The sequence below is a fragment of the Theileria orientalis genome, chromosome 3 (genome assembly GCF_000740895.1).
Source record: "Theileria orientalis strain Shintoku DNA, chromosome 3, complete genome".
NCBI lineage: Eukaryota > Apicomplexa > Aconoidasida > Piroplasmida > Theileriidae > Theileria > Theileria orientalis.
Genome location: NC_025262.1, coordinates 1171290 through 1198094, shown reverse-complemented (window position 1 = coordinate 1198094; position 26805 = coordinate 1171290). Strand labels below are relative to the sequence as shown.

General features: G+C 46.8%; 9 protein-coding genes across 9 annotated transcripts; 2 read left to right on the top strand and 7 right to left on the bottom strand.

Moving 5' to 3' along the window:
* Positions 1–73: 73 nt before the first annotated feature.
* Positions 74–994, bottom strand: TOT_030000557 (uncharacterized protein; the record flags this gene model as incomplete). Its single annotated transcript, XM_009693300.1, has 2 exons — positions 74–702; positions 739–994. 2 exons carry the CDS (start codon positions 992–994, stop codon positions 74–76), a joined length of 885 nt encoding a protein of 294 aa, XP_009691595.1.
* A 187-nt stretch (positions 995–1181) lies between these two features.
* Positions 1182–3045, bottom strand: TOT_030000556 (conserved hypothetical protein; the record flags this gene model as incomplete). Its single annotated transcript, XM_009693299.1, has 4 exons — positions 1182–1865; positions 1939–2333; positions 2365–2650; positions 2689–3045. The coding sequence occupies 4 exons, from the start codon at positions 3043–3045 to the stop codon at positions 1182–1184; spliced, it is 1722 nt and encodes a 573-aa protein (XP_009691594.1).
* Positions 3046–3197: 152 nt separating this feature from the next.
* Positions 3198–4487, bottom strand: TOT_030000555 (conserved hypothetical protein; the record flags this gene model as incomplete). Its single annotated transcript, XM_009693298.1, has 5 exons — positions 3198–3280; positions 3449–3611; positions 3643–3701; positions 3732–4130; positions 4244–4487. The coding sequence occupies 5 exons, from the start codon at positions 4485–4487 to the stop codon at positions 3198–3200; spliced, it is 948 nt and encodes a 315-aa protein (XP_009691593.1).
* A 336-nt stretch (positions 4488–4823) lies between these two features.
* Positions 4824–13371, bottom strand: TOT_030000554 (Prp8 protein; the record flags this gene model as incomplete). The annotated part of the gene is made up of 2 exons (XM_009693297.1): positions 4824–5359; positions 5625–13371. The coding sequence occupies 2 exons, from the start codon at positions 13369–13371 to the stop codon at positions 4824–4826; spliced, it is 8283 nt and encodes a 2760-aa protein (XP_009691592.1).
* A 428-nt stretch (positions 13372–13799) lies between these two features.
* TOT_030000929 (proteasome subunit alpha type) lies at positions 13800–14609 on the bottom strand (the record flags this gene model as incomplete). The annotated part of the gene is made up of 1 exon (XM_009693296.1): positions 13800–14609. One exon carries the CDS (start codon positions 14607–14609, stop codon positions 13800–13802), a length of 810 nt encoding a protein of 269 aa, XP_009691591.1.
* A 115-nt stretch (positions 14610–14724) lies between these two features.
* On the bottom strand, positions 14725–15727 carry TOT_030000552 (U2 snRNP auxiliary factor; the record flags this gene model as incomplete). Its single annotated transcript, XM_009693295.1, has 4 exons — positions 14725–14830; positions 14919–15132; positions 15221–15430; positions 15529–15727. The coding sequence occupies 4 exons, from the start codon at positions 15725–15727 to the stop codon at positions 14725–14727; spliced, it is 729 nt and encodes a 242-aa protein (XP_009691590.1).
* A 262-nt stretch (positions 15728–15989) lies between these two features.
* On the top strand, positions 15990–17284 carry TOT_030000551 (conserved hypothetical protein; the record flags this gene model as incomplete). The annotated part of the gene is made up of 2 exons (XM_009693294.1): positions 15990–16148; positions 16226–17284. 2 exons carry the CDS (start codon positions 15990–15992, stop codon positions 17282–17284), a joined length of 1218 nt encoding a protein of 405 aa, XP_009691589.1.
* Positions 17285–17537: 253 nt separating this feature from the next.
* On the top strand, positions 17538–20832 carry TOT_030000550 (uncharacterized protein; the record flags this gene model as incomplete). The annotated part of the gene is made up of 3 exons (XM_009693293.1): positions 17538–18899; positions 19117–20456; positions 20538–20832. 3 exons carry the CDS (start codon positions 17538–17540, stop codon positions 20830–20832), a joined length of 2997 nt encoding a protein of 998 aa, XP_009691588.1.
* Positions 20833–21571: 739 nt separating this feature from the next.
* Positions 21572–26738, bottom strand: TOT_030000549 (conserved hypothetical protein; the record flags this gene model as incomplete). Its single annotated transcript, XM_009693292.1, has 7 exons — positions 21572–22189; positions 22256–23679; positions 23770–24946; positions 25004–25890; positions 25929–26444; positions 26480–26575; positions 26609–26738. The coding sequence occupies 7 exons, from the start codon at positions 26736–26738 to the stop codon at positions 21572–21574; spliced, it is 4848 nt and encodes a 1615-aa protein (XP_009691587.1).
* Positions 26739–26805: the final 67 nt, after the last annotated feature.

Here is a 26805-nt window from a genome sequence, read left to right as displayed (position 1 = left end):
ATTCTAAAGCATATTTATCAACTTTTTAAGGACTAGCGTACACATTTGGGTAGAGTTAACGACAATTCACTGGCTAATTTACAATTTCAAGAATTCTCTCCAGTCTTCCTGGACGTAACAGCGACTCGTCCAGCAGTGCCGGGTCCTGCTCCGTGGTCGCCACGACCACTACCGACACTCCAGTCGCTGGCTTCTTGCGGTTAATTCCGTCCAGCAGGATCAGCAGCGTTGAGAGTATTCTTCTCTCCAGGTCGTCGGAGGTATCCTTCGAGTTCGAGAAGTTGTGCAGTCCCTCCAGGCAGATGCACAGCACCCCTTCGGTCGCCTTCTCCACTGAGAGCTCGAACAGGAACCTTAGCTTCTGCTCGCTTTCCCCGAAGTACGGCATCAGAATCTCCGAGAACCTGATCAGGCACAGCTGCAGTGTTTTTGACGCTTCGTTCCCCTGATCGTCTCGGTTCACCTTGCTTTGCATCGACCGGTACCAGTCGACGAATTTGTTCCCTGCGTTGCTTCCGTACAGCAACACGTTTGTGTACCCTTCAATGCCGTATAGGTCAAACAGCCTTTTGTATTTAAGCAGTGGGATGAATATGTTACACATTTCCCTCTCAAACTCCGATTTTGGGTCCGTGCGATAATTCGGTGTCACTCTGGGCTTTGGATTGGCACTTTTCTGAGGCTCCAATAGGTCATTATCCTCTACAATTTATTTTACGCATCAATTCGCCAACTTACCAAATTTTATCTTTAAATCTGACATCGATACGTTTAACAGCTTACATACGTTCTGCAGAGTTTCAAACACTGTTTTAAGTTGCGATTTGCTGAGGAATCTCAGCCTCAGGAACTCTATTTCATAATTCAATACTGTTTTATGGCTAAAAAAATGCTTCAGCAGGGCCTCCAACAGCTTAAGATGCAGGGATTCCAAGGGGTTCGATATGACTGGACTTGCGAACAAAAACACTAAATCCAACTTCAAATTACTCATTTACTCCACAAATATTATAGAAGACACTTTGAAGACTCTGTATTTTCAGTTTTTTCTTATTCATACTGATATTCACATTAAAATTAATCTACAGTGAATGTGTGTGTGGATGCATTATGTTGCCGATTTTTCAACACTCCCAGACTTTGACAGCGATGTGTTTTCAAATTTACCAGCGATTTCCACTTTATTCAATGTCCAGTATGTTCGTGACCGCCTTCTTCATGTTCGGCGGCGGCTGGTTGAAATCGTCGAACAGGTACCTCTCGTCCTTCGACACCATCAGGCTGCTGTCCACCTTGTTGAACTTCGAGTGCGGCACGGGTCTGTAGCCCAGCTTCATCTGCATGGTGAGCACCACGTCGAGTCCCATGTCCTTAATGAACTGGAACCTCTCCGGGTAATACTTGTATATCACCTGGATCTGGTCCATTGCCAAGTAGAAGAGTCTTCCCAGCTTCATTCCCTGTATCTCCTCGGGCTTTCCGAACTTCGCCGCCAGTGTTGTCCTCGGTATAATCAGCCCTGGCGGTATTTGGCTCACCGGGAACCCTCTGAAGTTAACGTACCACAGCAGTCCCAGCTCGAGCTTGTCCCACGTGAAGTTCAGGTACTTCAGTCCGTCTCCCCAGTTGAATCCTATTCGGTCCAGCACTGGCCTTCGCAGCCAGTGCTCCTTCGCGTCCACGTCTCCGTTTCTGAGCATATCTATGAACAGGCCCAGCGGCATTCCGTGAAACTCCTTGGGCCACTTTTCGGTCTCAGGGATTCTATAACTCCTCCTGAGAATGTTAAATGTTATTGGCTTAAATTCCTCCCCCGATTCTTCAGAACTCATAAGCAGCTCCTTGTTGTGGTCAAAATACATATCCTACACGAATTTTACTTTAGTGTGCGTATCGTTTAAATAGCTTAAGATCTTTTGGAACTATGTTTGTGCTTACGTTGAACATCACTAATGCTTGAACCACCTGTTCGAACGACCAGTGGAAAAAGGCGTAGTGGTATCCTCCCTCAGTCTCTAAGCGCGTGTCTCTTTTTATCAGCGGACAAGTTGCCGTGTTCCTACTCAATATCTCCTTTACTATCTTCCTTATCAAGTCTGGCACCAACTCTGCCTCGTTCGATGGCTCCGGCAACTGCTGTGGATTACTAAACACCATTGCATCCTTCACTATCTTCTTGAATTGTAGCATATTTTCCAGTATATTTTCCTTCACCTTCTGTACTCTGTCCATCGCATCCGGGGTCAGCGCCTTACCCACGTCTTCATTTCCGCCGCCCATTTCTCTGTTCTTTACCATTCTACTCATCTTATTTGATATCACATCGTCTCTAACTATAAAAATCTGTGAAAGTTTAAACCTTACATAACATTTTTCTATATATCTTTGACTCCTCGAAGTATGTTTTCACTGGGAATCCCAGAAGCCATAAAAGCTTCGGGGCTTCGCTCAAATCTGTGTCTAAAAAGTCTATATTTCTATTCTTCAGTCCTCTTCTAATTTTTTTGTACAGTGTGTGATTCCTCTTTTGCAAATACAGCAATTTTAGCAGTATATTCAGCTTTTTTCCCAGCTTATATTTCGACAAATATCCTTCTTCTCCCCTTTTAAATACGAAATTATTTTCTATTTTATAGTTTCCGTATTTCGACTAAAAATTCATATGTTCCACTAGTCTTACACACTTACTCTATATGCCAGGATTCCGTTTATTATTTTCCATAATCTTCTTGATATTTTTAATTTAATTCCTGGCGCTTCGTCCTTCTGATCTGGATTTACAAAAAATTCGACCAATTCGTTATCGTCTTCCCCAGAGGTCTGTGATTCTACTCTTTTTTGCTCCTTTTTTTCCAATTCAACTTCATTCTCCTTTTCTTCTTTCTTTTCTTCATCTTTAGAATGCAAATTGATTCGTTTATTCCCATTATTCACGATATTTGATACCCTTTTGTCCACGTGTGCCCGCACACAAACATTCGTACTATTTATTATAAAACAGTCAATAAGAACTATATTACATATAAAAAGAACATATAAGTACATTATGCATTTTATACTAGATTAACTTAGAATTTATTTTAAAATATCATATATTCTAGTGCTGTGTGTTCTGAGGCCTAACTCTGTTCTTCTGGTAAATAACCAGGGCCACACATATTATCAGGGATCCCACTGTCTTTCTGATGGTCATCTCCTCACCCAGAATAATCATTCCCAGTATCATTGTGAAGAACGGCCTCAGAGTCTGGTACAGTGACACCATGGTTGCTCCCAGCACCTACAAATGCTTCTATATGTGCACCACTAACCTTCAGACAATATATCTGAATCCTCCACGCTAGGAACAGAATTGCCAGAACCGAGTATAGTGCACACAGAAACTGCTTAACTGCGGATTTATTATTGCCTTTTATCCAATAAGTATGCAATCAGAATATGAACTCACATGTAAAAGTCAGCATCATGGACGCCGCCTTGGATATGCTCCCTGTCTTTAATAGAGACACTATTATGGACATGGGCAAACAAAACAACACTGACACCAACACCTGGTTCGCCATCAGGTGTAGCGCCTCAAATTTATCGCTCGACATTTTTAGGAAAACCACCTATTCGTCAATGAGCCGAAAGCCTTCTCACCTGGAACGACTTCGTTATTGGTATCAGGAGCAGTAGGTAGTACGATAGGTGTGAGGACGCTGAACATCATTTTACTTTCACTAACTCACATAATAGCTTGTTGACCAGGTCCAGTGCAAATACCAGTCCTGTAGTCGATATCAGAAGGCACACCACCGTTATCTTCGTCAGCTTCTCCACGTTGAACATGTGTGAGATCACTGCCGTCACCAGCGGAACCGAGGGCGCCACTATTCCCATCGTCGACGCCTCCGAGCCTTCCATTATGAACGGCACCAGCGACTGGCGCATTGCGCCTGAGACGCAAGCGGTTATCATGATCAAGTTCGTTTTCCTGCTCTCGTTAAGCACCAGAATCGACTTATTCTTCTTCCTGTTTATTGCGTAAATGATCAGGAAGAACGGAATCGTAATGATCGACCTCAAGAATAGGTACCCCGGCCCCGTCCCTCCCAGCAGTATGTACTTCTTAACGACGACTGAGTTCCCTGAACACATTTTACGCGTCTGAGTCGGCGTGCCGCTTTTCAACAATATCTGGGCACATCCCAGCCATTTTAGTCAACGGCTTCGTAACTAGGCTCCTATCTTGCAAAATTACCTGAATACAACAGTATTGAGAATAACATTAGCATGTTCGCCGTCACCACCGGGCCTTGCTGGAGAAACGATTCCGATACTCTCGATATTAGCGAAGAATCCTGCTGTTTTTTCACGCAGTATTCGCACGGTCCTTCCAGCGCGTTCCCTTCGCACGTACATTCCAGGAACTGTGTTAGCCCATCATAACTCGAGCTCCCCTCATTGCTTTCCAGGTCAGAAATCTGTCTCCACAACTTTACCATTAACAGCAAACTAAACTATAGTACAAACTAAATCTTTTTGTCCTTGTCTAATTTGACAAATTCATTGCTTTCGCTCTCCACAATTCTTTAACCTCATTTCTACTACACACCATTTACGACACCCGTCTATGCCTTATACACCTACCATTCTCAGTTATATCGATGTTTAATTTTTAATTACTAATTTTATTTAGCATTGCTGTCTTCCAACTCTTATATATCGCTCATATAAGTTAATCACGTCTCCTTCCACTGGTGACCTACACTTGGATGAATAAACAACATACATACTCCATTTTACACACGTACTTTTAAATTTATAAAAATTATCTCTTTTTACGCAAGTGGATTATCTTCCTCGAATATTTTCTCCTGCGAGGCGTGCGCGAACTGTATGAAGTGGAGTGGCCTGTGAACCGGGTCGTAGAACGGCTTCGGCACCTCTATCTGCAGCTGGTAGTTCATGTGCGGCGAGTGTTTTGCTCCCATGAAGTTGTAGTTCCACGCTCCGTCCGCGGGCACCAGGAAGAAGCCCTTGAACGTGTCCGACACGAGCACCTGGACGCTCTCCAGCTGCAGGTTCTGCGGCTTTTCGAGCGGGTTCACCAGCTTCTTGGCCGCTATTGCGCACGATCCCGGCGTGAACGTGCACGTTCCCATCACTGCTGCCACGTCCCAGTTGAAGTCGTTGATCATCTTCTGGTGGTACTCCAGCGTCTGCTGCTCGATCTCGCCCTCGTTCGGCCTCGTGAACATCCACCCTATCGGCACCAGGTCGTTGAGCGCCTCGTGCTCCGGCTTCAGCTTCGGGAGCACGACGTTCTTGTGCGTTCCCACCTGCGGCACCAGCACCATGCACACGATCGAGTAGACTGAACATTATTTTCAATACAGGCTGTGTAATTTCTAACAACTACCTAGTAACTGTGTAGTTGCATATCATTTTTACTAGTAACTGTGTAACTAGTAACTGTTTACTGGTAACTGTAATTGCTTAACTAATTAACTAACAACTAGTAGTAACAACTAGCAACTAGTAATAACCAACTAACAACTACCAACAACTAGCAACCAATAACTACCTACCAATAAATACCTAACAAAACAACTATCAACTAAATAAATAAAAGTGCCCACCCTTCTCAGAGCCCGACTCCTCGTGCTTCGCGTAGAGGTACGCGGCCACCTGCGTCCGCAGGTCAGCCACCGCTATCAGCTTCCTGATCAGGTTGTTCGGAAGCACCACCACCTGACTCGACTCGACGGTGGCCACGTAGATGTGCTTCGCGCGCAGGTGCAGCGTGCCCGAGGCGAGGCAGCGGTTGCGCCAGTCAGTCTTGCTCGCGAAGACCTGCTGCTCGTGCGGCGACTGCGTCGTCACCACGATCTCCTCGCCGTGCACGTTCACCGTCTTCGTGGTCACCGACTTCGCCGCCTGGTCAGTCGACTCCTCTATCTGCTGCCGCTGCACGTCAGGCGGCGCGATCTCCATGCCCAGGATGATGTCCCGGATCTCAGTCTGCGTGAGGCTCGTGACGGTCACCGAGTTCCTCTTCGCGTAGTCGGCCAGGATCAGGTCCTTGAGCGCAATCTCGACGTTGATCCACTCGTTGTCGGTCAGGTTCGGCCAGACGTGGTGCGGGAGCGTGACCGTCGTCTTGTTCGGCTTCAGGATCACCTTCGCGCGCTCCGCGTTCACGTGGATCGCGCGCAGGATCAGGATGAGCCTGCTGAAGGCCGTGTAGCTGCTGATGCTCTTGAGCCAGTCGTCGTAGAGGTTGAAGAGCACCATCTCCGGCTGCGTCGCCCTCAGGATCAGGTCGCCGAACTTCTCCAGCTTCATGATCGACTGGTAGGGCAGCTGCAGCTCGCTGCCCTTGATCACGATGTTCGGGAAGTCGACCAGGTGCACCTCGAGCGGGTCGAGCATGCCGCGCCGCGTCACGATGATCTGCTTCGGCTGCTCCTCGACCGGCAGCGACCTGATGAGCGCCACCACCTCCTCCGCCGTCTTCCACTTAGAAAGCTGCGAGAGCCTCTTCTGCCCCGCCCACACCGACGTGTGGATCACCTTCAGGAACAGCTGCCCCGTCTTCGGGTTGAAGATGAAGATCGCTCCGTTGACCGGCTTCGTCGTCAGGTTCCCCTCGAACGTCTTGTGGATGGTCACTCTGTATACGTTCGTGTCGTCGACGAACCAGATCGTCTGCGAGCCGAAGAGCTCGCCCATGTTCTGCGAGGACAGGTACGGCTCCGTCGGCTCACTGCTGTAGAGCTGCAGGCTCTTCCTTATTCGTTCTCGCAGCACGAACATCGCCGGGTTCGCCTTCATGATCTTGTTCATCGCCTTCACCATCAGCTCGCGCATGCCCGGGAACCAGTAGCCGTAGCCCGAGTGCTGGTTGTACGCCAGGTCCACGCCCAGCATGCACCCCGTCGGGCACGGATAGATCGACATGCTGTCCGTCGTGTAGTCCAGGAACTTAGCCCTGCAGTAGCGCTCGATGTCGTGCGAGTCGTAGTCTCCCCAGCGCAGCTGCACGTCGATCCAGTACTTCGTCGCCACCACGTCCTTCTCCGCGTCCTTCGGCGCCGAGTCCGTCAGCAGCGCCGGCTTCGACATCCTCCACTTGTACGCCGCCGTCAGCAGTATGTCCGCGCACGAGCTGTTCATCTTGTATGACTTGCGCGGGTGTATCGTCTCCTTCTGCACCGTCTCTATCTCCAGCGCGTCCAGCTCCATGTCCAGCACCTGGCACAGGTCCATCACGATGCTTTCGTGTATCTTCTGCCACAGGTGCGCTCTGAAGATCTGTATCAGCGATATCTTAAGCGTCGGGATCTTTCCGTGCATGAATATTCCCGTCAGGTCCAGCTGCACCTGGAATCCCACGTACACGTTCGCTCTGTTGATCGTCGGCGACCACCAGAGCGTGAAGCGCCTGTTCGGTATCTGGTTCAGGCCGCTCCTCTGCGCGTTCGTCAGCTTCTTGTACTTCATCGACTCCTCGAAGCCCGACGCCTTCTCCCAGAAGAGCCCTTCCCAGGTCGTGAAGTACGTGCCCTTGAAGAGCGTGTGCTCCAGGATCCCCTCGACTCCTCCCAGCGCCTGTATCATGTCCGTTCTGTAGTTGTTCAGGTTCCACAGCTTCCCGTCGTGCCTCTGGTGCGTCCACCAGAACGGGTTCACCTTCAGGATCTGGTACTGCCTGAAGTGCAGCGTCACTCTCCAGCCCTTGTCGTAGGCCAGCGTGTGCCTGTCCTTCTGGAAGAGCGTGTTGATTCTCGGGATTCCTCGGTCCCAGGAGTCCTCCAGGTCCTCCAGCGTCAGCCTTCGGTTCTGCTGCTGCGCCTCCTGCCTCTTGAGCGCGTACTCCGCCCACACTCGCTGGCTCTCTATGAACTCGCTTTCCCACGTCTGTATGTACCTGTACAGGTTCGGGATTAGCTGGTCCTCCTCGTGCGACATTCCGCTTCTGAAGTGCGTGATCCCTGCGTCCGTCTGCTTACTGTACTTCAGGTCAGACTGCGGGATAAGGATGTGGCCCATCGAGAGCATGCCCAGGCCTCCCAGCTCCTTCGGGCTGTAGAAGACCACCGGCGGGAACCTGCTCGGCATCTTACTGTTGAGTCCTATCTTTATTCTCGTCTGTATCTTGTTTTCGCACTTAACCAGCAGGTCCAGCAGCTCGTTCGTGTGGATGCTCGCCTCTCTGAAGTACGTCATCAGCGCGATCAGTGCCGTGTTCCACTTGTTTGCGATTTTCGTGAAGGTCGTGCTTCCTGATGACATCAGGATCTGCCTCACTCTGTTTTCGAACGCGCTCAGACTCGCCTGGTCTACTCGCAGGTACGCTGTTGCTGACAGCTCCTTCGTGTTGTAGTTTTGCAGCTTCCACACTCCTTCTGACGAGGCGCTCATCTTGCTCGCGTGCAGCTTCGGCAGTATTCTCACTTCGAACCCGCACATGCTGAAGAGCAGGTTCGGGTTATCCTTGCTGTAGACTGAGACGAACGAGTCCTGCCACTCCAGCCCCGTCACTGAGCGCGGCAGGCGTGACTGCATTTCCCAGAATGCTGCTCTTCCCAGGTTAACGTCGTGCTTCATCAGGCGCATTCTGCAGTCCTTCGGCCAGCAGCTCTTGTTGTTGTATCCCACCACGTTCTCGTTGTTCGGGTCCGGGTTCTCGCTCAGGTACCTCTGCACCAGCTCCCGCGCCTCGGCGCCTGTGAACTTGAAGAGCACGTAGATCTGGTCTATGTATCTGCAGTACATTCTTATTGGGTGCCTCGTCTCTATTTCCACTGAGGGGAAGCACAGGAATTCGTTTTCCGCGTTGTACGGCCCTGCTATCTCCGTCGCTCTCGTCAGACCCAGCAGCAGCAGGTCCAGCACCAGCGCGTAGTACATGAACACAAAGGGGCTGAACTGCAGTCCTCTTATGAACCCGAAGCTGTTGATGTGCGTCATGTCCTTGAACGCGATCGAGACGTTGTTTTTCGCCGTGATGTAGTCCGCGATGTTGTGGTCCACGATCAGCCTCAGCAGTCTGTTTAGCAGCGTCAGATCCACCTTTTCGTACACTCGGTCGAACTTGCTGTTCAGCAGCACTACGAAGGTCGGCTCTCCGTCCTCGCTGTGGTTTTCCCACACTTTCGTGAAGTTGTTGATCCCCTGGCACACCTTGTAGACCAGCAGCGGCGCCGGCTCCGAGTCTGACGGCTTCGCCCAGTTCGGAAACAGCTTCCTCGCGTCCGCTTCGTACCACAGGTACTGGTTCAGGTACGCGTCCGTTATCTTCTCCGACGGGTCTATGTCGTACACTGGCACCAGGTGCGAGTACATGTCCATGAACTCGATCGCCACCTCCTTGAAGGTCCTCTGCGTCAGCAGCTGACGCTTAATGCTGCTCAGGCACTCGTGCGGGTTGTCGTACGCCTTCTCTATCAGCCCCAGCTCCGTCCTCTGCGACTCATTCAGTCTTCCTCTCGTCGCGTAAGGCTCCTTCAGCTGCTCCAGCGCCAGGATCAGTATCTTCGTGTCGTGCTTGTAGTTGAGCGGCGGGAACGGTATGTGCACAAACTTCCTCGACTCCAGCCAGTGCACTGCCGTCGTGTATATTGCCACTGCCTCTTCTCCCGTCAGATACGGTCCGTCCTTCAGGTAGTTGTGCTGCCGCTCGTGCTCACTCTTCAGCCACAGCCTCGTCAGCCTTCCCAGATTCTTTCTGCACACCGTCTTATCCACTGTCGCTCCTCTCTTTATTCTTTCTCTGTTGTAGTAGCATGCGTTCGTCCACCAGTCCGCCTTCAGCTTCACGTACCTCAGTATCATGTTTTCTATTGGCGAGGGCAGCTCCGGCACCTTCCACGGTATGTTCGACTTCCAGCAGCGCCACGCTTCGCTCAGGTGCTGCAGTATCGTCTTCGCCTTCGACGCTCTGATCCCCTCTGGCATCATGTCCAGGATGTCGTGCATCACTGCTGCTCTCAGCTCCAGGTCGAAGTGCGACTCCACTCTCTGCTTCGTCACTGTCTTCGCCACTCCCTTCGTCACTCTTCCTTCAAACTGTCTTGCCAGCAGGTTTCCCAGCCACCTTTCCAGCAGCGGCAGTATTCCTCTCAGGAAGAAGCACCACACTCTCCATCCGCACACCCAGAATCCGCATCCTGGTCCCTTTCCTACTGGCCCCGTGTTAAACCTGTAGTAGATCAGGTGCTTCAGGTCCTTGCACATTCTCACTTGCCTCATCAGCCTGTACTTATATCTGTACATTCCCGTCAGCTGACCCACGTGTGAGAATATGTACTGCAGCCCGTCTGCCAACTGATACGCGTCCACGTTTCCCAGCCTGTACTGCACGTGCGAATCTACCACCAGCTTCGTCAGCCTCAGTATCTCTCTGCACAGGTGAAATGCGTTTCCGAACCTCGACTTTTTCCTTTCCTTCGTCGTCAGCGTCTTCACTGGCTTCAGGTTAAAGTTATAATCTAGGTGCAGGTAATTCAAGTTTTTTCTGTGTATCAGCAGGTTTAGCATGTTATATCCTTGTCTACACACTTGCAGTCCCACTTCCACCCAGTCCAATTCTGTCGTTTGAAAAAACTTCGTTCCTCTGAACACTTTAAACAGCCTTCTCTTCTTCATTCCCTTCGGCTTCTTTCCGTGCAGGTTACTTATCACCCATCCTTTCAGCAACTTTTGGTATGACACTCTCACCTTCACTGGGTAATTGCTCGGCACGTGCTCTCTGAACCATGAATTTACTATCGGCAGGTCTATTGCTCTTCTACACATTCCACTTCTCTTGTTATATGGGTGTGGCGCCCAATACAGGCTTATTCCATTTGCCGTATTCTCGTTCGACAGTGGCACATTTTCCAAAAACGGCCTCACTCCTTCATCCAACACAAATTCTTCTTCTTCGTCCTCCTCCTCTTCCTTTACATAACTCACGTGACCTCCGTGCTCTTCCTTTTTATTGATTGCTTTAGAGCTCGTTTTGTGGTTAGTATTAACGTCATTATAATTGGCATTGGCGGTAGCATTGGTATTGCCGGTAGCATTGGTATTGCCGGTAGCATTGGCGTTGGCGGTAGCATTGGTATTGCCGGTAGCATTGGTATTGCCGGTAGCATTGGCGTTGGCGGTAGCATTGGTATTGCCGGTAGCATTGGCGTTGGCGGTAGCATTGAAGTTACTGTTAGCATCATTACCGGTCTTGTGGTTAGTATCAGCTTTATGACTGGCATTGAGGCCACTATTAAACTTGTTGTTGGCATTAACGTTACTAGCATCTGTTCCCACTTCCTTTTCTTCTTTCTTTGATTCTGATCCTCTTCCTCTTCTAGACCTAGTTTCCCTTTCTGTTCTTACATACTTATCTCCACTGTCCTTATCTGATTTAGACTCTCTCTTTCTCTTATCTCTACTTCTACTTCTACTTCTACTCCTACTCCTAGTTCTACTTCTATCTCTATCTCTTCCTCTATCTCCTCTCCTGCTCTTTCTCTTTTCAACTTCTCTTTCTCTATGCTTATCTTTGCTTCTACTCCTATCCCTACCTCTATCTCTACTCCTATCTCTATCCTTATCCTTGTCCCTATAATCTTCCTTATCTCTGCTTCTTAGCCTACTAGATCTTCTCAACTTTTCATCCTTTTCCTTTTCTGTTTCTCTATTTCTATGCCTTTCTGTATCTTTGTTGATAGTTGATTCTTTATGCCTTTCTGATTCTTTGTGGCTACCTGATTCTCTATGCCTATCAGATTTATTATCTCCCTTTTCGTGTTTCTTCTTTTCCTCATTTTCTTCATTCTTTACTCTTTCTCTTTCCATCTTATTCTGGTCTTCTATTCTTCCTGACTTACTTTCCTTAATTTCATTAGCGTGTGTTGGATTCCTATTTTCTTTCGCAGGCTTATACATTTTATATGAGGGCAGTGGGTTTATGATCGGATCGTAGTAGAACACGTCTAAATCTGGGTCCTCCTGGCGTATGTATGCGCACAACTTCGTGTGGTAGCTGCTTATTGCCACCTTTCTCGGCCTGCTGTTGTACAGGTACGGGAACGCTATCTTGTACTCCGTCCTTATCTGCTGCCTTATTATCAGCTTACTTATGTCGTTGAACTCATTCCAGTCCTCGTCCTCGTCCATGTCTCTGTACAGCGGCTCGAACTTCGGTCCTCCTGGTATTGCTGTGTTCAGTGCCTTCGCTGTGTAAAACGCCTTCAGGTTAAAGAGGTAGAAGTAGTTGTCGTCCTGAATGTCGCTGAAGAGCTGCGAGGCCAGCCTGTACAGTACTGACATCTGCTCTATTGACAGGAACCACTTGCGGTAGCTCGTTCCGTTCATTCTCCTCCGGTCGTACTGCAGCGGCTTATGGTCGTAGAACCAGTCTATCACGCTTGCGTCTTCTTCTGGGTCCAGCTGCATCTGTATCGCCTCCAGAGGCTCCAGGTCCAGTATGTTTTCCGAGTAGTCTATTGGCGGCTCTTCGTCGTCGAACGGCGGGAACCTCATTCTCTTGAAGTGCCTCCTATCTCTCTTCTCTCTTCTCATCATAATCCACATTGTTCCCCATTGCGCCAGGAAGATCGGATCTGCTACCCAGGGTATCTCGTCCACGAACGTGATTGCTCCTGTGATGTGGTATAGCACCTCCACGTTCCTCACCTGTTCCCAGGGCATCGGCATGTTCTCTAGAAGCTTGTACACTGCGTGCGGCACATACTTCAGTGCTCCCAGGTACACTCTCTTGTCGTAGCGGTACTTCCTGCTGCTCATGTCTCCGTGGTCTCTGATCACCTTCCTGATGTGCTCTGGTGGCATTGGTGCTGAGAATGACGAGTTTACTGTCGCCGTGCTCTTCGTGTACTTCCTCAGGTTCAACTTCTGCCATTTTCTCGCCTTCTCCTGCAGCTTCTCGAATTCCGCCAGTTGAAATCTGTTTATCTTAAAGTTCGTTATGCCTGTGTCGTGCTCCACTGTTCCGTTGGTCAGGCCTTCTTCCTTATATTCTTTTCCGTTTTGATTCGCAACTGTGCTCATTTCTGGCCGCTGCTCTGGAATTAATGGAGGCGCGTGATTCACTCCGGGTGGGGGCGGCATGACGAATCCTGGTGGCATTGGCATTCCTGGAGGCGGCATCATCCCCGGCGGGAACGCCATCCCTGGCGGCATCATTGGCGGTGGGAAAACCATTCCCGGTGGCAATGGTGGGTTACCCATCGGTGGCATGAACGGGAAATTTGGCGGAGGCATGTTATGTGTGGGTATTTGATAATTTACATTGGTAGGAAACTGCGGTACTCCGTTACCCGGGTTCTGTGTATTATTCCCGGGGAAATTCTGTTTATTTGGGTCGTTATTTAAAACCATTTTAAAATCTAATGTTTTTATAAAACCCTAAATCCATAATCTGCTTTTAATCTATGCGATATTCCACATTTAACCTTCTTAGTGTTCTCTATATTTAATTTACTTTTATTTTTTAGTTCATCTCCATTAAAATAATAATTTCCAATTTATGAAACACAACAATATATATGGACAAATATTATGTATATACCTGCTTCTTCTCTCGAGCTGTGGTGGAGTGGGGATGGCTTTAACTTATTACACCTTTTACGGCTCTTCTTGTATTAAAAACAATACACATTACATACAAACTTCAACTCAAATCATCATTTCATCTAAACACACAGATATGACACAATTTATATCACATTTCCGTACATTTATGCTATATAAACATATATACTTCGTTACTTATTCAATACTTTATTTTTAAAATCAGATTTAAATCTTTATTCTTCCTGGGCTGTGTTCAAGCGCTGAGTCGCTTCGGCCTTCGCACTATTTGCTAGATCTTCCGGTACGATTTGAAATGTGTTGCTGCTTTCCGGACATATCCAGGCCAGCTGAACATCGGCTGTTTTCAGCGACCCTTCGTCGCGGCACTGGGAAATAACATAGCACATATTCGCCAGCGATTCTTTACAGGTTGATTCCTTCAGGTTTAACTTTTCCAATTCCGTTTTTGCCACGTGTTTTCCCTTTCCTATTGCCATTCCTCCGTATTTGTAGCATGCCCCGCTGGGTTCTATGCAGTACAACTCATCTAAAAATCCATATGGCCTTTGAAACGCACCTTCTCCTGTGGAATCCTTTCCAGCTAGGAGTACTGATACTCCGAATGGCCTCACGTGCCAGTATAGGGTGTAGGCGTGGACGAAAAGTGCTACGCGCTCTGCGATAACTCTTACCGGGGCGTGCACTCCGTACTCCTTCAAAAACCACTTACATTCCTCCTGTGCTCTCTTGACGACGCACTTGGCGTCCGGCAACAGGCCTGCCACTACTGCTCCTATGCGTTCGTCCACCGCGAATACTCTCCAAGCTGCTTTTGCCTGTAACACGTTCGAGTATGTTGCTGACTCAGTTTGGAGTCCGCACGCCAAAGAATCTGCTGCAAACACTATTCCGTCCTTAAAAACTGCCGCAACTGCCGTTGGAGCTGTGTCTACTGCTTTCGTAGCGTATTCCACCTGGAACACCCTTCCATCGGGTGAGAATGTAGATACTGATAAGTCATATCCTGCTCCTATGCCTGCCATTATAAATTGTGTACATAATACTAATTGGTATAGACTGGATGGGGACCGTCAGCGTGTAACTAATTTATATATTGAGTAAAATATAAAATTACAATAAATTATTTGTGAGTTAAAATTAATTATCTCCGGCGGTTTTCGCTTCTCTTTCTCTGTTCCACTGCTCAATCATATCTCGGCGTTCTTCACTCGTTTGCCTCTTGGGCCTTTGTGGGCTCCTGGATCTAATTAATCAGGTTAATTGTTTATAATCTTGAGATGTGTACATATATTTAACACAATCATACAAATTCACATGCTGTTACGACCTACCTATTGCGATGTGAGCCTCTTGGTGATCTTCTTTTGTATTCCGGGAATTCTTCGTACATTCTTTTCATTAGTTTCCTTCTAAGGGAGCGTGGAACGTGCTTTATGTGCATAAAATTACAGTATCCACCTCTTCTACATTGGCCTTCTACAAACTGCCTGCATCTGGCCTCCCTGAAGTCTGTTACAGGCGTATATTCGCACTGTATAGGTCGACCTATTAAATTGGTTATAATTTTGAATGTTAAATTTAAATTTAGTGAATAATATAATTCAAGGAGGTAAATATCAATACACATATATACCTCCGTAATATCTTCCTGAGAGCGAGGTCACAGCTCTACAGGCGGCACTTTCGTCTGTGTATTTAATGTAAACGTTTCCAATGATATGGTCTCCAATGTTATCGCACACTACCATATCCTCAATTTCCCCGTATTTCATTAGCTCAAGAAAGACTTCCTCAAAAAATTCCTCAAAATGGTCTGCGGCCTTATCCAGTAACTCATCAGATACTACAGATATATTTTATTTAAATTATTAAATAAAATACTCGTTATTTAACGAGTAAATAGGTAGGATTATCAATAGTCGAGTAAAAAATAAAACAAACTCATTTGTCCCTCAGCAATTGCGATTGCTACAGGAGGATTTTGGTACATATGTCTAATGACAAGAGTTTGGGCAGCGGAAGGCTTGTAATGGGTTCTACTACACTGGTCTCCATGTCGGCACGCTCCTATTTTCCAGAAAAAAGGGCAGTTAACCCTGTCCTCCTCTGTGCCAATAATCCTAGCTAAATGCTCAGCCATTATCTAAAACGTTAATTACATGATTTAAATTAAAATATTTATTTTTAATGTACTTAATCAATGTTGAATGGGGGTATGATTCCATCAAACGTATTTGGCTTGAATATTACAAGTTGTATATTATTACTTTACACATGGTTATATTCACAAATAGATTATATAATAATGTTTTAATTTTGTAAATTAATTTTAAATTCACTATACTTAGTCATGTTTCTATTCAGTATATTGATTTTGTAAACTATTCATTGAACTGTAAAGAATGTTTAGAAATGTAACCAAAAATATTAATAGAAAGCACGTTATAGGGTGCTTTGCAATTTCTGGGACCTTATACTTCGGTTATAAAAATGTTACTTTGTACTTGGACCAGAAGTCAAAGAGCGAAGAGCTATCGCAGCAATTTAAGGCAAATAAAACAGTGAGTTTCAGATTGTACTAGTAGCGTGACACATAAAAATTATAATTTTCATCCATTCCTAACTTATTCATGATTAGGATACGCTTTCTGATAACTTGAGAAAGTTTGACACCAATTTTGACAAGAAGGACCTGGCGCTCAGGAACGGAGATCTGATGTTTATAAAGTACAACCTGGAGAGGCTGAATTTGTATAATCGGTACAAAATGATTCTGGTCAGGAACTTGTCGAACAATCGCATCTATGACGACCTGGGAATTGTATACAACTCAGGGGATATGTACTATATAGTCCTCATGCCCTCAGTAAAACTGAGGTCGAAAATTGCCGTAAGAGAGCTCAATATTACCGACAGAAAGTCCAGAGGAGTAGTGGCCATAGAATACGATGATCTAATTAGAGAAAATCACCCAGATGTAATATCGCTAAGGAGGCTAATCTGCTCGGAGTCAACGAGAGATGGGCTGGTTAAATCGCTCAAATCGGCGATTTTTGAGTTGAAGTCGTCAGTTAATTCAGGTCTGGCTTCAATACTGAGTAGCTGGCTGTTCAACTTGCCGTACTTGGGACACAATAAATCGGAATTTATAAACGCCCTAACCTACAGGGACGAATTGGATTACACGAGAAGTTCAATTAAGTATAGCTCTGCCAGGGCACTGAAGAAGGTGGAAGGTGCAATGGATTTAAACACTTCAGTAGCTCAGAAGTCAGGTGATGACTCAAAGGACGATGGCACAGGCTACTCGATTGAAAGTTTGGGGAATTTGGAAAGGACTCTGGGCGAATATGAAAAGGACATAGACAGTTTGAACGCATTGATTGAAAAATTCACGGAAAAAATAAGGAAAAGCAAGTTTAGGGACGAGAGCAAGTACATAGGCACGGAAACAAGCTTAGTCACGAAGGTATATTCAAAGTCGGGGATACTTCCACTGAATAACAGCACGAAGCTGTTCAGCATTTACAACTATTTCGAGTTAGATAGCCTATACAATAATGCAGCCTCAGAAGACCCGGAAAAATATTCGAGGCTATCGTCGCCATTCAGCGTATACACAGGCGGAGTTAACCGAGTTAGACTTAAAAACCTAAAATATCCGCAGATCAGAGACATTCTGTACCGAAAACTATAATTGGTTTTTGTGTACCAGGTCCACAATGTGGGTAACATGTGTGTAACTGTAGAATAGAAAAGTAACGCTTTCAGTTTATTATTTACTTAGATTACCGTTCATGCTTCACACTGTATCATTAATGTCGCGGTTACTTTTTATGTAAAATAAAATCTAAGTGTAAATTAACTTTTTTCGCACCAAAGGTATAAAATGAATTTTATTTCGCAACTGCACTAAAAATCACCCAAATTCAGTTTTGTGACATGTAAACATGAATGATTACTCAAAGGAGTCCTCAAATTTACAAATGGAGCGAAAAGTATGCATCTCGACTCCCGGGGATCTGAAGCATACACCCCTCGAGTCTTCCGAGCTCCGCGCAGGCCAGAAAGCGCAGATGCTGAGGCGAAATGAGTTCCAGTTCATGGAGTCTATCTCGACTCAGTCGGGAGAGGACGACTTTTTGAAGAGGAACGTGGAAGACTCGGCCGTCAACAGCGAAAAGAGCGTGTGTCTGGATTCCACAAACTCAGTCCCAGGCAACGAGTTTAAACTCGGGGAGTGCAAGTACCTGGACCCCAAGCAGGAGATCGTCAACTCGCAGTTTAGCCTAAACCTGAGCCTGCTTAAAAGGTTGAGCCTGTCCGGCACAAAGCTCGGAGGGTCGCCGCTCAAGTCAGACAGAGCCGCCCAGCAGCCTCAGAAAAATTTATACGTGAAAGGGACCAACGAGCCCCTGCCCCTAAAGCGCTACCCTTCCCAGGAGTCGGAGTATTCGCAGAGGTCTGATATGCAGTCAGCTGACTCAAGTCGCCTGAGTCTCTGCAAGGAGGGCTTTATCACACCTAAGGACCGGCTGGCCTCAGAGAAGCAGAAGTTCACGCTGGTCAAAAACCATTTTAACAGCGGGAAGCAGCCGCTGAGTTCGCGTAGCAACGAGTCCCGCGACAGCTTCAAGTCCTGCGACCGCTACAAAAACGCCCCCGAGCACGGCATGTTTCAGGACTCTCGCGCTGCGCAGATGGAGGGCTCCAGGCCGTTCCACAAGAGTTTTAAGGCTGCCAGCCCCTCGGAACAGCCCATGCACTCCCCGTCCACTCATGTTGACAAGTCGCTCACTCAGTCACACTTAGTTTCTCGCGCCGTTCACAGCAGTCCGAAATACACCCACAGGACCTTGAAGGATGTAAAATTGACATCCCCGCGCGACCACAAGCACAGTTCTCATGAGTACCAAAACTCACACAAGCACACACAGCAGTCTTTCAAGCACATACAGTATCTGCCCAGGGATTCAGACCACGGGGGGAAACACACGAGACTGACTTCCCTCAAGGGGGCTGCCCGCCCCGCGAAGGACCCTCAGAAGGCCCAGAGGCACTCTCACCAGCCTGTTTTCGAGGAGAAGGCCCGGGATTTGCTCTCTTTCGTCAACGACTCCAATCTCGGCTCCCAGAAGCAGGCTCAGAAGCCCTCGCGCGATGACCGCAAGGTCCACAACGGGGCTCTCGCGCAGCCCATGGGCTCCCCGTACCTCAGGAATCCTGCAGCTCGAGTTCGGAACGTCCACTTCTGGTTCAAGCCGTTTTCAACTTCCAAGTCGTCAAGTTTAAACGCCTACAACGGCCTCCAGGTACTTGCCTACTTGTATTAGATATCTATAAGCATTTACTTATGTCAGTTAGCTATCTATACGCATTTACGTTCATTGGTCGAATAACTAGCTAGTCACGCATTTACGTTCATTTGTTAGTCAGTACACATTGTGTTAGCTAGTTAGCTCGTACGCATTTACGTTCGTTGGTTAACTAGCGCCAAACAATTATCAAACTAAATTCAAATGCTTTCAGGTGATTGAATCTCTCACTGGAAACGTCCAGAAGTCCTGGCACCTCGAGGCCATCAAGGGGCTGGACCGCAACAACTACGGGGAACTCAAGATGACCATGCTCAGGCTCAGCAACAGCACGTTCAACCTGCACCCGAACCGACTTCTTATCCGCTGCCGCGGCAGCTGGGACACCATTCAGGAGGGCAGCTTCGGGACCGTGTACCTGGGCTTCGTCGAGGGCCTGGGCAACAGCGCAGTCAAGGTGCCCAACGCCGCAATGCTCAACTACGACCCCGTCGGCGTCATGAAGCGGTTCATCAACGAGTGGGACATCCTCTCGCGCTGCTCCCACCGGAACATCGTCGGCATCCACGGCGGCATCATCCTCGGCGTCTTCGACATCTGGCTCTGCACTGAGCTCGTGAACGGCGTCGACCTGCACACCGTCAAGTACGGGAGCGCCTACAGCTTCGGGAGTCAGATCCACCAGATGTTAAGCGGCGCCTCGGCCTCCCAGCAGGCTTTCCCCGGCCCCGGCGGCCACAACGTTAGCGCAAACGCCAACGCGCACCTTCTCTGCGCCCCAGGCGTCGGCAGCGGCAACGCCAGCTCCAAGAACTCGAGCCAGCTTCTCGGCGGTGGAGTCGCCCCGAGCAGAAAGGCCCAGGAGGGTGCAAAGGGCGTTCAGCAGGCCTACGCTGGCGGCGTCGGCGGCAAGGCCATCGGTGGCGCCAACGCTGCTGGCTCTGGCCTTCACCAGCCCTTTGCCAGCAACAAGGCCCGCCCTGCTGCCTACCAGCTCTACGCTGGGCTTCCCGGCGGCCTTTCTGGCGCCAGCCTCGGCCTCAAGGCTGGCGCCGCCCCCGGGAGCCACGGCGTGAAGCCTGTGCGTGCTGGCGTTGTCAATTTCAAGTCTGCTTCTGGCGCGTCTGCCGCCGCCGCTCTGGCCGGTTCCACTTCTGGCACTACTGCTGGTGTTACTGCTGGCACTACTGCTAGAGCTGGTGTTGCCACTACTGCTGCTGGTGCTGCTCTGGCCAGCACCACCACTCCCAGGGGCGGTGCTACCACCTCGAAGCTCCCCTCGCGGACTCCTCGCCTCATTCCTCCGAGTGCCGCCTTGAAGATGTGCCACCAGCTCGCCGACGCCCTCGTTTACCTGCACACTCCCTGCCCCGGCAAGGGCATCGTCGTTCACCGCGACATTAAGCCTGAGAACATCATCGTCGACTCCGAGTGGAACATAAAGCTCTGCGACTTCGGGGACGCCTTTGAGACCAGCAGTGGCCTCATCAGCTCCGTCTCCGGCGCCACGTGGCTCTACGCGCCTCCCGAGCTTCTGCTCCACCCTTCGATCAGGTCCGAGTTTCTCGCCTCCAGGGGCGCGGACTCTTCCCAGTCCTCCTTTTCGCGCGCGCCCCTCGCCATGCCTGAGGAGAGCTACCCTCTCACTGAGAAGTGGGACATTTGGTCCTTCGGCTGCGTCGTCCAGGAGATGTTTGGCTACAGCGGTCCTTTTCACCACGTCGTCAGCATGAGTGACCCTCCCACTGTCGTCTGCGAGAAGATGGTTTCCGCTGCTCTTCGCGGCCTCGTTCCCAACATTCCCAACCAGCTTGCCAAGACTAAGATGGGTGCTTTGATTCTTCAGTGTCTCGACCCTGTTCCTGACAACCGTCCTTCTGCTCTTGACATTAAGCTGATGCTTCAGAACTCCGACATTCTGAGTCCGTGACTAATTTACTCATGCTACCTTTACACCCTTATCTATACCAACATCAGTAGTATGTACATATTTATTGCATTATTACTGTTTACAAGTGTTCACTAGTGCTAATGTCCTCATGTTTACCGTACTGGTTATACTCATCTATTTACTTATACATGTTTACGGTACTGGTTATACTCATCTATTTACTTTTGCATACTTACAGTAGTGGTTATACACTTTTATCTATTTATACGCACTTATCTATTCCAACATCAGTAGTATGTACATATTTATTGCATTATTACTGTTTACAAGTGTTCACTAGTGCTAATGTCCTCATGTTTACCGTACTGGTTATACTCATCTATTTACTTATACATGTTTACGGTACTGGTTATACTCATCTATTTACTTTTGCATACTTACAGTAGTGGTTATACACTTTTATCTATTTATACGCACTTATCTATTCCAACATCAGTAGTATGTACATATTTATTGCATTATTACTGTTTACAAGTGTTCACTAGTGCTAATGTCCTCATGTTTACCGTACTGGTTATACTCATCTATTTACTTATACATGTTTACGGTACTGGTTATACTCATCTATTTACTTTTGCATACTTACAGTAGTGGTTATACACTTTTATCTATTTATACGCACTTATCTATTCCAACACTAATGGTATGTACATTTAAACGTATACATTAATATAATAATACCAGTATCGATTTTACATTTGTTACTATTTTGACTGTATTAATCCACTTCATCTTCTCCCAACCCTAAGTTTGTCATTTCTTCGTCCATTGATCTCAGGCACTCCGTGTCCTCATCACTGGAATCTCCAATCACTATTCTTGCTCCACTGCTCGATGTTGACATAACCATGGTTGACGTTTCAGAATCTGATGTTGTTATTTCCTTTAAAGCCTCTTCCATTTCCAAGAGTCTGTATTCTTCGTCCTTAATATCAACATCGTCATTTTGGTTAACATCTACCTTACCATCGTCATTTTGGTTAACATCAACCATGTCCTCGTGACTTTCCTTACCACAGACCTTACCATCGTGACTTTCCTTACCACAGACCTTACCATCTTCATTATCATCGTCAAAATTCAACCTTCTTCTTACTTTTGACGTTGCTTTTATCGATATTTTCATTTTTCCTTCTCTGTGGTACCCTAGTCTCGACTTTGGTCTTTTTGGCGGTGCTTTAGGCTCTTTTTTTCCAAATCCTCCATGGAAATAGACATAGTTATTTGGCGTTTTCGGTGCTCCTTCCTCCTCTTCTAACACACTCAATCCTCCCAATGGTCCTTGTATTCTATACAACACTGGTCCTTCTATCAATCTTGCTGTTACTTTATCTACCTTTACTTCATTTCCTTCTTCTTGACTTCCTCCTACTGCTCCTCCTTCTTCCTTTCCAATTTGTACTCTTATCAACTCATCGATTGGCGATTTTGGTGACCAGCTTTCTCTTGATGTTGTCAATGTACTTGGTGACGAGTACGTTTCCGACGATTCTGTTGATGATATTCTTCTTCCTCTATAGCCTAATGGCGTCTTAGGCCTTACTATAGCCTGTTCACCTATTGTACTCATATCTTGGTCATCACCTATTGTACTCATACCTTGTTCACCTATTGTACTCGTACCTTGTTCATCATCTACTGTTCTTGCAGTTGTAGTTTGGTTGTCACCATTTGCTGTAGGTGGTTGGTATCCATCAGCTACTGCCATCGCAGTAGCTACGTTGTCATCACCATATACTGCCATCGCAGTATCTATGTCCTCGTCATCTTCTATTGTTATAGCCACGTCATCTACTCTTCTTGTCGCCCCCTTCCTTGACTTAACTTTATCCACTGTAGTTGTCATTTGGTCATCACCATCTACTGTTCTTGCAGTTGTAGTTTGGTTGTCACCACCTATTGCAGTTGGTAGTTTGTCATCATATGCTTCCGTTCTTCTTGTAGCAGTAGAAGTAGCAGTAGATAATTTACCATATGATGTCGACGTAGATGGTAGTTGATAACTGAATACATTTGTTTCTGGGTATACGACTTGTGTTTTTGCGTGTTGCTGATACTGATTTGAGGACTTGTTGGAGGAAATCATCGCCTTCTTAAATGCCGTGTTACTTTGTAATTGGTCTGATACACCTGTTTGTTTCAGTTGCCCATCACCTCTTATTTTCCCTGACTTATCATCGAATACTTCTTGTGGCTGCTTTGAATAATTTGCTGATTGGAGATATTTATACAGTGCTGGGTAGACTCCTTGAGGATTTCTAGAGTGTGTATCACTATGTTGTGATTTGGGGGACTGTCTTTGTGACTGGTACCTGTAGTAGTCGTTTATTCCCTCTGAGGAGGTGAATGGCGTGAGGTATTTTGTTTTCCCAGTTACTGGCTGTGAGCTAGTGACTTCAGAATGCTTAAATCCTCTTGGTGACTGATAGGATGCTGTGCTTCTTACTACTGGGTTCCTGTAGTAGTCGCTTGCCTCCTGTGAACTGGTAACTGGTGAGTGATCCCTAGGGTTATGCTTAAATCCTCCTGTTGATATGTACCCCGTTTGTTTTTTCTTTGCCTCTGAACTAGTAACTGGTGAGTGACGCCTAGGGTATTCTCTTGTTCCATCTGGGCCATTAGCTTCTAAGTGACACCTGTAGTAGTCGCTTGTCTCTTTTGAACTGGTAACTGGTGAATGGTATCTCGAGTGCTTATTCTTTCCATCTGGGCCAGTAACTGGCCACTCACACCTAGGCTGCCTACTCAATCTCTCTGTGTTTGTTTCTGGTGCTCTGTAAACTACTTTTCCCTGTTCCATTACTATTGCTCTTTTTCTTATTTTTTCTGGTATTTTAATTTCTGGGCATTTTCTCTTCATTTCCTCTCTTTCCATTTTTTTTCTTTTTATTATTCTCATGATTTCATCTCCTGTACTTCTTTCTATCAACATTGGTATTAGCCCCTGTTCTTCTCCTCTTACTTTGATTTTATAGTAACATCCTAACAGGTTTTCTTCATCCACCAGTTCCATATTCATAACTCTTGCTACTTGTTTACTGTTTCCGTAGTCCACTGGCCACACATTGAGCAACATAGCTGTTGAGCGTATGATTTTTACATTGTCTCCTAAAACAGCTTCAATCATTTCTTCTGGTCCTTCTACAATGTTGTTTCTATTTGTTTTGTGTACCTTTTTTTTATCTTCTCCGTGGCTGTTTTTTCTACTACTACTTCCTACTCCTTCTTGTTGATCTTGCTTACCACTACCACTACCTTCTTCATTACTCTTACCATGTTGCTCTTCATTATTTTTGCCCTGGTTTTCTCCAAGTGGTTCAGTTATTCCATGTGGTTCACTTACTTCACTTGTTCCACTTACTCCTCTAGGTCCGGTTGTTTCACTTGCTTGACCAGTTGTTTCACTTATTCCACTTGTTTCACATGGTTCACTTACTCCACCTGCTTTACCTAGTGTACTTACTTCAGTTACTCCATGTGTTTCAGTTACTTCAGTTACTCCATGTGTTTCAGTTACTTCAGTTACTCCATGTGTTTCAGTTACTTCAGTTACTCCATGTGTTTCAGTTACTTCACTTACTTTCCTAGAACCACCTACTTTACTCGCTCCACTCACTGTCCTCCTCGTTGTTTTTACTGGTCCATCTCTCACCATTCCACATCCCATTAACTTCACTGCTGTCTCCAATGCACATTCCAACTCTCTCTGTTCATGTAGTTTCCAATGTTCATCTTCTTCCAGGTCTTCCTCTTGCTCTTGTTTATCGTGTTCTTGCAGCATTGCGTCCAGTTGTTCCAATACTTCTGATGGCGTTGGCAATCTCTCAGGCTGACGTGTTACCACTCCTGTGTAGTCGTGTTCATTGTGCTTCACTACGTCTTCGCAGTCAGTACTCGCCAGGAACACTTCATCATCATCTGCCGTGACTAGTTTTTCATCATCTGCGCTGTCCTTTGCTACTTCTCCATCACCATCTGTTGTGACTAATTTTTCTCCAGCATCATCTGGCATAACTAGTTTATCTCCATCACCACCTGGCATCACTGGTTCTTCGTCTTCACTGCCCTTTACTAGTTCCAACCTAGCGTTGTCCTTGACCACTTCTTCTTCTTGTTCTTCTTTTTCTTCTTCTTCTTTACTCGTCATCACCAGTTCCACTCTATCGTCCCCTTTCATCACCAGTTCCAATTCATGACTTACTATTGGTATCAGTATTTCACTGTCACGGCATCCTTCTTTCGGTGTGCAGCATATCAACTTCACCTTTTCATCATCTTCTTCAGTGCCCTGTACTTGTCCTTGTCCAGCGCCCTGTCCCTGCTGTTCATCTTCGCCTTCTCCTTTTAAAATTGATGAGTTTGCCTTTTCCATGTAGAATTCTGCGCACACCTGTTCATACTCCTTATACCTTGCTTGTGCTTGTGAGATTTCATCTAGTTCACATGCCACTCTGTCATCTCTCACTTCACATTCTTCTATGTTTTTATCTTCTACTGGCACGTCTACTAGTACATCTACTGGCACTTCACCTTTCACTGGAACTTCTACTAACACTTCACCTTTTACTGGAATATCTACTAACACTTTGTCCTCTGAGGTCACGCCAACGTGCTCTTCATCCGTTTTAACTTCTACGTTCTCTGCTACATCGCCTGGCACCACGAATGATGGAACTCTCAATGACTCAACCATACTCACTCTCCTCACTGCCTTCTTGAACTTCTCAATGACGCCCACTCTTCCATGGTCCTCTATTTCCTTATCGTCGTTTCCCTGTTTTCCGTTATCGTGATCTCCCTGTTGTTCCTTATGGTCGTCGCGTTGCTGTTCGAGGTCACTTCTCTGTTCTTCGATATCGTGACCTCTCTGCTCTTCGTCGTGGTCCCGTTGTTGTGCGTCGTCACTGACACTTGCTTGTTGCTCGTCTTCGAGGACATGTTGTTTCCGTTCACCGAGGCCACCTGCGACCTCGTGCTCGTGGTCGTCGTGTTGTTGTTCCTCGCCACTGACACTGCCGATCCTCCCTTTTTCTGTCCCTGTTTTCGTTCATTGAGTTACTTCTCTTCCAACTTACCATTTTTATCCTTTTCCGTAGAGTTAACTTCTTCTTGTTTTAATGAGCTTTCGCTACCTCCTTCTTGTTTATTTTCTTGTTTGGTAGACTTATCACTTTCCTTTTCTGGTTCTGTGGCCTGATTTTTTTCTTTTTCTGATACTTGCTCTTTTCCTTCGTTTGTATCTTGTGATCCTTTATTTTCTCCATCTAGCCCACTAGTATCTTCACTTGCTTCATCTGTTTCTTGATTTGTGCTCTTCAGAACTGGAGACTCCCTCTTATCATTCTCATCATCCTTCTTTTGATTATCGGACTTTGATCCTCCCGATTGTCCCTCCAGGCTCCTCCTTAATTGCTCAGATTCATACAGTGCTTCTTCCTCTTCTACGTTTTCCACTGGCTGTTCCTCACCCTTGTATTTATTTTCGGCCCCAACTGCCTCCTCTCCTGCCTCCTCCCGCTCTACTTTTGGATCCTCCTGTGATGCGGTCTCTGCACACTCTTGCTCCTGCTCTAGCGAGTTTTCGGGGTTCTCTACGATATTATGTTGTTATTTTTGCTTTAGTTACCTTGATATAGCCTTTCTGTCTCGTTTAGACTCATCAGTGTTGGAAAAGACCTCAAATTGCTCTTTTTATCACCTGAAGGCTTGATCCCCTTTTCTCCTACATTTGTCTATATTAATTTTTTTTTATTACCATCTCCGTCTTTTCCATCGCTGTCCATTGCGCTTACCGTGGTCACCCACGATACCCCTGAAAAAAGACGGCTGATAACCATCAAGGTCAATAACCGACCTAAAATTTTTTTATTTGTGTTACATTTCATTTTCGCGTAAAATTACAAATTTTATTTTTAATATACACTAAATCTAACTATTATGTTAGGAGGTGCC